Source organism: Chrysochloris asiatica, unplaced genomic scaffold (assembly GCF_000296735.1).
Source record: "Chrysochloris asiatica unplaced genomic scaffold, ChrAsi1.0 scaffold00031, whole genome shotgun sequence".
Lineage (NCBI taxonomy): Eukaryota > Metazoa > Chordata > Mammalia > Afrosoricida > Chrysochloridae > Chrysochloris > Chrysochloris asiatica.
This window is the reverse complement of record NW_006408549.1, coordinates 1,995,205-2,004,777: the sequence shown is the minus strand read 5'-3', so window position 1 is coordinate 2,004,777 and position 9,573 is coordinate 1,995,205. Positions and strand designations below refer to the sequence as shown.

General features: G+C 34.1%; 1 protein-coding gene across 3 annotated transcripts in view; it reads left to right on the top strand.

Annotated features, from left to right (window-relative positions):
• Window positions 1-9,573, top strand: part of VPS13B (vacuolar protein sorting 13 homolog B (yeast)) — a 1,072,080-nt gene that overhangs the window by 77,070 nt on the left and 985,437 nt on the right. For all 3 annotated transcript variants that reach the window (XM_006859183.1, XM_006859184.1, XM_006859185.1), the window contains 2 exons: window positions 870-1,044; window positions 3,878-4,146. In XM_006859183.1, the coding sequence (XP_006859245.1) occupies window positions 870-1,044; window positions 3,878-4,146 (444 nt within the window). The remainder of the gene's footprint in view (window positions 1-869; window positions 1,045-3,877; window positions 4,147-9,573) is intronic.

Sequence of the window (9,573 nt, the reverse complement as noted above, 5' to 3'; positions counted from 1 at the left end):
GTTGGCAGCCCGACTCGTAACCACTGCCCTACCACAGAGCTCCTGTGTTTATATTCCATAGCTGTCTCTTTTTCCTTAGGAGAACTTTGATTGACTGCTATATATTCTATTTATTTGTTATTAATTTTACTTCTTTCATATAATTAATTGATATAATAAATTTGTCATATCTCTGATTTATCTGAAAAACTTTCTTGGATATATATTTCAGTTGATTTTTCTATATTTTACAATAAATGTTATTATTTTCTCTCTTCCATAGCCATAATACTGTATTTTTACTTAATATATGTTTTTAGGATATGTACATAGCACTGGATGGCTAACTGTAAGGTCAGTGGTTCAAATCCACCAGACACTCCTTGAAAGCCCTATGCAGGGTTGCTATGAGTTATAATTGACTAGACAGCATAACACTTATACAACAACAGCAATGTATTCTTTTTGGTTAATAAAGCTGAGAAGAACAATTAAAATTTTACTAAAATTATGTTATGAAACACTTTTTAATTTTGACAAATCTATCTAGCTTTCGATATACTCATAACTTTATAAAACAGGTATTTTGTTTTTATAACTTATTTTTCTTCTGGACTAGTTCATCTGAAAATCTAGTGTAAATATTTCTTCTCATTATCAATTTTATTTGTATCCTCATCATGTGGGTTAATATAGTTTCTGTATAAAATTTGTTTATTATCATAGCAAAATTTAATTTTTAATATTTTAGACTATTTTTGCTGAAGTAGTAGAACTATTTGAGACATTTTTATTTATTTTATATCATTTTATAATTTAAAAAATTTCTGCTTATGTTAAATGGTATTCCTTTTAAACTTTCTCTTTTGTTTTATCTTTTCAAAATACAGATTCATACCTTAGTTGAGAGTTTGAAACTTTCTATCACAGATCAACAACTGCCGATGTTTATCCGTATAATGCAACTAGGGATTGCTCTTTATTATGGAGAAATAGGTAATTGTAAAGGTGGAGAAACAGAAGAACCTTCCTGTCATAATAAAGATATGTTAGGAAACATTACAGGTAAATATAGCAAAAAATTTATTTTACTTTTTATTGTTCTCACAAGGTGTTTTTCCAGTGGAAACTTTGTAAAATTAGATTGAGTTTGGCAGTGCACTAATGTGATGATGTGATTGTATTTTTGTTGTTTGATACTACTTTTTTCCATGCTGTATACTATTCTAATTATTTCCCAATATGCTAAAAATAGCTTTAATATTTCTAATAATATGAAGTGTGTGTTCAAAAAGTACACTTTATAAAAATTAAGTTTCCTTTCACTTATTAGTGACTACTAATGGAAGTAATAATATTTTTTCACTAGTAGATATATAACTAGTTAATCATAAATGAGTTATTTTAGTTCTGTTAACTTGATTGATATTTATGCTTTATTTTTATCTAGTGGGTTAATGCCATTATTCAGTTAATTATAATTTTATTAAAATATAATGCTTGGTAGTGTGTAAATTACAGAGATAAAAAATATATGTTCCCTTTTAAAATCTTATGGTACAGGGACCCTACCCAGAGAAGCAGTGACGCCAGAGATGGAGGAAGAGATGATGGAGAGATGGAGAAGCTGGGGACTTTAGACCCAGAGAGGGAGAGGGGCTGGATGCTGATGACCGGGTGGGGGTGGGGGTGTGTGTAGAAGGCTTGCAGGGTATACCCTTTGGTTGGTTGATGATGCCTGGAGGGGATTGTAACCATGGCAATGAAATGAACTATGATAGGATGAATGTAAAACTAATGTTCTCTCATATAAACTATCACATAATTCACAATAAAACATAAAAAAAAATCTTATGGTACAGTACAGTGGACAGATACATGAATTGTTAAGTATGATGTGTATAGTAGAATAGTAGTATGTCTGATAAGAAGAGGTTGTTGTTGTTGTTAAGTGCCGTCGAGTCAGTTCCGACCCATAGTGACCCCGCACAGGATTTCCGAGACTGTAAATCTTTTCAAGAGCAGAACGCCTTATCTTTCTCCAGAGGTGTGACTGGTAGTTTCAAACTGCTGATCTTGCGGTTGGCAGCCCGACTCGTAACCAGTATGCTACCAGAACTCCTATCTGTCTGTCTGTCTGTCTGTCTGTCTATCTATCTATCTATCTATCTAGCTGTAGCTATAGCTATAGCTATAGCTATAGCTATATCTAGGACCTCAAGGTCCTACCAGCCGCTCGGTGGGAGAAAGATGAAGCTTCTGGCGCCTGTAAAGATTTACAGCCTTGGAAACCCTGTGTGGGGTCGCTATGGATTGGAACTGACTCCACAGTACTCAACAACAACAAATATGTGTGTGTATATATATATATATATATATATATAATTGTTACTGTGAAAGTCGGTACTGTGGATTTATGCGCTGGACTGCAAAGTCGGCTTGAACCATAAGGTTGGCGGTTCAAGCTCACCAGCCACTCCTCGGAAACCCTATACAGGGTTGCTCTGAGTAGGAACCGACTCGATGGCACTATGCAACAACAATAGATATATAGACCTTATCTATTTATACATGATTTATATATGGCTTAGCTATAAAACTAAATTTATTTAATTTCCATAATTTTAGGGTTAAACCATATATAAACCATGTATAAATAATTATGCAAAAGAATTTTGTTTAGTATGTAACTAATTTTGAAGGTTTATTGTTTTTTAATGCTGTGATTATAATTATTGTTTATTAAGCTTTTCTGTTTCCAGATGAATGAAGAATTGACATATGGTCGATAGACTTGTCACAAGTGTAGGATTTTTTAAGGGTTTCTTGGCAAAAAGTTAATGAAGTTTTTTTTAGCGAGAACCCTGGATGCACCTGAATCAGGGTAATATTTAATGGAATGTTTATTTTCAGATGTCAGCAGAGAATAGATCACTTGAATCTGTTGGAAAGCATTTATTATTTCATAAATTTAATAAAAATAAAGTTTTTTTCCTCCTTGAATTCCATGATTATGCATCTCTTTAATTTGTATTGTTAGAATTATGTAAAGAGAGTGATCAAATTTGATTTTACAAAAGTAGTGTTGTATGATGGAATAAGTTAAAAGAATGGTTGACATCTAAACTCTTAGTCTGCTAATAACCAGGTATAAACAGGTTTATAACCAATAACATTTCTTTACTATAATTTTCTCATTTGAAGAACAGAAAAGATACATTTATCTTGCTAACTAATGCTGTTATTTTTGTAGCTATGTATCCAGGTCACTTTATTATAACATTTCTTTAATTTTTAAAAAATTCTATAGTGATCATTCTTGTTTTGGGGAATGTGTTTGCCTAGGAGCGCTTGCCATTCTCTTTTTCAGCCGAGTGCATCAGGAAACAGAACTTTTCTTGTTTCATTCCAGAATTGTATTTTTGAGAAAAGTCAGTTATTGACCACATTAGGTTTAATATGGGGAGATAGGTATTTTTTTTTAATGAGTGAGATATTACAGAATGCATTTACTCTCTGTATTTATCACTTGATAAATCTCTGAAATATGATCAACACAGTACAGCATATAGAAACTTGAAAGTGATGCTAATTTTTATTTCAAATAATAGTGAAGGATGTACTGTATATATAGCAAAAAGGATAGGTGAAGAACATTTTTATAGAATTTAACATACACAGTAATCTGCAGCGCTACACCAGGATTCTAACAACAACATTTTCATATATCAACAGAGAATAGATACACTTGAATCTGCTGGAAAGTATTTATTATTTCATTAATTTAATAAAAACAACAATAATCGCTGGTACTTAACAACCAGAACAACAAATGTTTTTTCTCTCAGTTAAATTCTCCAGTTTAATTTACTTAATATGGCTTTATTTTGATTGCTAGGTGCTGAGGATGAAGTAAGAATAGACATGCAGTATCCCGCTCAGTACAAAACCCAAGAGTTACATTCACAGCAAGATGATGAGCAGTCACAGGGATGGGTATCATGGGCCTGGTCATTTGTGCCTGCAATTGTGAGTTATGATAATGATGAGGAAGACTACCTAGGAAATGATCCGACAGCCACCATGCATCAACAAAAAGCACAGACTTTGAAGGATCCTATTGTTTCTATAGGATTTTATTGCACAAAGGCAACTATAACTTTCAAGGTATGGTTTTTTTCTCTTGCTATTCACATTCCCATCAACTTTAATGCTTAAATTTTGATTGCTAGGAAGAATCTAGCTCAGTTAGAGTTTCTTGTTTTGTTCTCAGCAGATGTAAAAGTCTAATAATCCTTACTTTGTGGAATTATGTAATCTCCATTTGGAATCTTTGACTTTGGATCCTCTTCTAACTTCTTAAAGCTTTCTGCACTGTCTTTTTCTGTCAGCTATGACAGTTTTCCCTTCACTAATGGATCATTTAGTCGTCATATACACATGCCTTCATATTCTTTTTAAAACAGACTTTCTCATCTAAAATCTCCCTTGAATTCAAGTATTTCTCCAGATACTGTTCCATCTCATTACTCTCTTTTGTAGCAAAATGCAATTTTCTCTCCTTCTTTATCTGTTATTTTCTCCTCAAACAGTCCCAGTTTCTTACCAAATACTCTTCTATTGTTTTTAGCAGTACTTAATATAATCTGACCACTTCGTTTATTAGTAAAAAAGTATAAATAAATTTTGCACATATATAATGTGTATGCAAAATTTATTTTACATTGAATATATAATGTATATGTACAGGGTAAAGAAAAATAGATTGAACATCTTTATATCCTATCACCTACTTTAAGAAATAGAAAATTACTTGTACATTTGGAGTCCGTATGTGTTTTTATTTGATTATATTTTATTGTTTCTTCTGCTCATATACAACCCAAAGTACATTTTGGGTTATTGATTTTCTTGTTTTTTATAGTTCAGTTGCCACACTTAATCAGATTCCTGAACAGTACCTGGAGTCATTCAACAAATGTATATTAATGCTATCTGTGTGACAGGTACTGTTTTTGGCTGTAGGTATATCACAGTGAACAAATTAGATATAAATCCATGCCTCTGAAACTTACACTATTACATAAACCAACAAATGCAATGTATAGTGTGTATTGATGATAAGGGTTATGTAGTAGAAATAATGACGGAATGGAATAGTGAGTGCTTCCACTGGAAGGTGGGGCTATGGAATTGAAAATGGAAGGATTAGGGGAGGCCTTTCTGTGAAGGGGATATTTAAATGAGAGAAGCCTTGTAGAAATGTGGGAATGAGCACTCCAGGAGTAGCGAATGTAACAGTTCAAAAGTTCAAGAACCAGTAAGGAGGCCTAGGAACTGAAGCAAAGTGAGGTATGTGAAAATAGTACAGAATCAGATCAGAGAAGTGGAAGGGTGAGTGTCCGTACAGTCCATAAGTGGCAGAGCCTTGTAATTCATTTTAAGGACTTTGTTTTCTATTTTGAGTGACATAAGAAGTTATTGGATAATTTTAAGCAGGGCAGTTGACATGTTTGACACTGGATCACTATAGTTGCTTTGTTGAAACAGATGTAGAGTGACGAAAGCTGGAATCAGGAGATCAGGCAGATAGCATAGCAGTTTTCCAGTGAGAGATGGTGGAGGCCTGAACTTGGTCTGTAGCAAGTGGAGGTGGTGAAAAGTAATTTGATTTTGGATGTGTTTTGTAAGTCACGGAAATAAGACTACTTTATAGATTTCTTTGGGACATATGGGTTAAATTAAGAGAATCCAAGGAGGCCTCCTTAGAAACTGGAAAGGGTGGGTTCTGTATTTCTGAAATGAGGAAGACCGTGAGAGGACTAGGTTTGAGATAAAAATACAGACTTTTGTTTATGATAAATTTGAGATGCTCCATTAAACAGGTAGAGCTGTTTAATAGGTTCTGGAGTTCAGCTAGGAAGTTTGATTTTAGAGTGTAAATTTAAGAGTCTTATATTAAGACTAAATAAAAATCAGTGTGAGAAGGAAAAATGAAAAGTTCTAAGACCAAGTTCCTGAGCACTACGATGATAAAAAGCGGAAATGTGAAGAAAAATCAACCAGAGAAGCAGAGTAAGTAACCAGTGATGTTGCAGAATCTCTGCTCTAGTAGATAAGCATCAAGTGATTTACAGAGTATGGAATGGAACATTTGTGAAAGTGGTTAAAAATAAGTGGAAAGAGAAGTATTGGTGATTAAGTAGCATAGAAACATACTTTCAAGGAGTTTTATTATAAAGGAGAACATAGAAATGTAGAGAAAGCTGGTTGGGGAAATAAGGTCTAAAGACTTTTTTATATGGGAATAATAACATGCTTGTTTGATGATATCAGTTACCTAGTAGCCTGGATTGATTTAAAGCATTCTTTTAAAACTTTTGTAGATAGAATCATTAAGTACTGTTTTCTAAGCTGAAAAAAGCTTAAAAATATAGAGCAAAGCTTCTAAAACAATCATAGACTTTCAGTATAAGTCTATGATTGTTTCAGAAGTTTTTCTTTTAGTTATAAGATTAGGTTACTACAATGATAAGAATTCATATATTAGCTGTATTTTATTTTAACAGCATTCATTTATGAATGCTAGTGAAACAAATTATAATTGATATTTAGTGATTTCATTTTGTTTAGATTAAATAAATATGAAAAATAAAAAATGGATTAAAATAATATAATCTTTAAAAATAGAGTAAAAAATCAACTATTATTTTTTCCTAGTAGCTTTTGATTGTTTACTTTTAAATTTGAAATTATTATGGTACATTTCTATTAACTTCCTTGATGAGAAAACTACTAAACAAGGTCAGTCAGAGTAGGTATCTATGTATAAAACTTCTGTAAACTTTGAAAGATATATTTTTGCCAATAGTTTATATATTTTTGTGAAAAATTTGAAATATTTATGTTTCTCTAAGAGAAAGATGTTGATATTTTGGAAGAAAACATTAGAATCCGTTGTTCAGCTTGCATTTGAACAAAGTATGGAATTAATTTGTGGTTCATATTTTGGTCAGAAAGTAAGGTCATGTTTCTACATTAGCATTCTGAACAGTTGATATCAATCCAACAAAAATCATGCCAAATTAAATGTAGCATTTTTGTAATAATGTTGAAAATTGTTGTAATGTTTCAGTCCTTTTAATCAATTAATTGCTTTTCGTATATAGTAATTGTAGACAGCTGAAGGGTGATCAAGTTTAAAAAATCAAATTTTGTAGTTTAGATTTGATAATTGTTCTTTAAAATAAATTTTAAACAATGTATATACCAGTGTTAAAAACATCCAGGAAATGAACCTACAACATATAGTAAAACTCTTTTACTATCAAAATAATTAGTTGATTTGCAACATAAAGGTTTTCATGCTTAAAATTTCAGTTTTTAATTTTACTTTTTAGTTCAATAATTTTTATTTGACCTATGTTTCTTTGTTTTAATTTTTTTTGTGTGTGAATTGAGTGAAGATTTATAGACAAGATCATTAGTTTTACATTCAACAAATTATAAACTTTATTTCATCCCAGTGATTGCAATACCTTCCATGCATTAATAGGTATCTCACTTCTTCCTTGTGGTTTCTATTTTCATTCTGCCTACCTCCCATCCCTTCTCAACTTAGGTAAATGTTGCTCTTTTGATTTTGAATGATTGACCATTCCATGGAGAGCATACCTTACTAGTGTTGTTGTCCCCCCTAGATACCTATTTACTGCTTGCCTGACAATTTGCTCACCAGGGTGAGTTCCCTTCCAGACCTGAAAGGTGGTCGAGGATCGACCATAGTCGCAGGTTTCTTTTTATGACCAGAAATCTTGGTCTTTTTTTTGGAGCTTTATATTGTTAATTGAGTGATAGTTTACATCATGGGAGAACATTGGTTTTACACTCATTGTTTCCTTGCAATCAATGATTACAACCCCCTCCATGCATCATCATTCAACAGTATTTGCTACTATTCCCTATGGCTTTTTGTTTATTTTGGATGTACATAAAAACACTCAGAAATAATATAGTCATTTAAATCAACAAAGGGCACATTCTACAAGCTTGCCTCCTGGCGACCATCACACTGCCTTTCTCTTTCCATGAGTCTGGAATCATCAGCTGCTCAACTCTCCATGTCGTCCTCTCTACCTCCATCTCTGGTGTTGCTGCTCTCTGGATAGAGTCCTACATTCCACTCATGCTCTTCTCCCTTGATAGTCTTAGGGTCCTCTGTTCCTAGAATGTAAGATGAATTACTCCATCCCTTTTGTTACAAAACTTCTGCCTTTACAGTTGTGACAATCCCAATTAGTCATGATTAACAGCTACTTACTATTGAATCAAAAGAAACTTATCCCCATCTCCTTTCGCCAGACACATCTAGACAAGATGAAAACTATTCAATTGGGATTCTATCTTCCCCTGTACACTCTGAAACTAAACTCCCTTTTGAAAACTTGTAGCCAGTCATTTCATGCTTTTGTAGTCCCTCCATTTTAGGTAGCCTGTGTCTAAGTTGCCCATCCCTATCAACTCTGTGTATTGAGGGGATAAGATTGATCCTTGATGTGAAGACTCCTTCCTTTTCAGTTGGTATTTTGAGCTACTACATCCATAAGTATAGGTCAAGTTCCTCAAATTGTAGCAATTTACACTTGTTTCTTTTATGAAAAAAATTTAAAAATATTCCTTTAGTCAAGTTTTGATCATCAAGCCATTGGTCAAATGGGTCATATCTGCAAGTTTGGGTATTCTAGTGCGTCTCTCCTCAGTTCATATCAGCTGGATGCTTCACTCTCAGCTCTAGCCCTCTGTGGTTATGTCCTTGTCAATGGGCTCAGGAGTTCCCAGGTCTCACTACACTTCGGACCTATCAGCCCGTCCTCTTTTCTCTCTCATTTCCAGGTCAAAGGGAGTCTATGAAATGTGGTCAGACTCAGCCTATATCTTCATTCTGCCTTTCCTCCTCTTACACTCACCAGTGAACCAACGAGGTTGCCAGCAAGCTTACTTGCCTGATCATGTGTTCCCTTTGAGTTTCAGTCTTGGAGGGGGATTTATCTTGAAGGGACTTGATTGCTTGCCTTGAGGCTCCCCAAACCCGGTCTTTTTAAAATGTTTTATTGTAAATTATGTGATAGTTTACATGGGAGAACATTAGTTTTACATTCATCCGTCATATATCGTTTCACTGTCATGGTTACAGTCCCCTCTATGCATCATCAACCAGCCAAAGGGTATACCCTGCAAGCCTGCAAGCCTGCCCCGCCCATTCGTCAGCCCCTCTCCCTCTCTGGGTCTTAAAGTCCCCAGCCGCTCCATCTCTCCACGTCATCATCTCTGCCTCCATCTCTGGCATCACTGCTTCTCTGGATAGGATCCCGCTCTCCGCTCTTCTTCCTTGATGGTCCCTGGGACCTCCGCTCCTAGACTGTAAAGTTAATCACTTCCCTCCTTGCTACAAAATGTCTACCTTTACATTTCCAACCCTGACAAGCAGTCCTTATAACAATTATTCACTATTGTATCACAAGAAACCTGTCCACATTTCCTTTCATCCACCCTGCCTAGACAGATTGGATACTACTCAGTGGAGATTCTACCTTC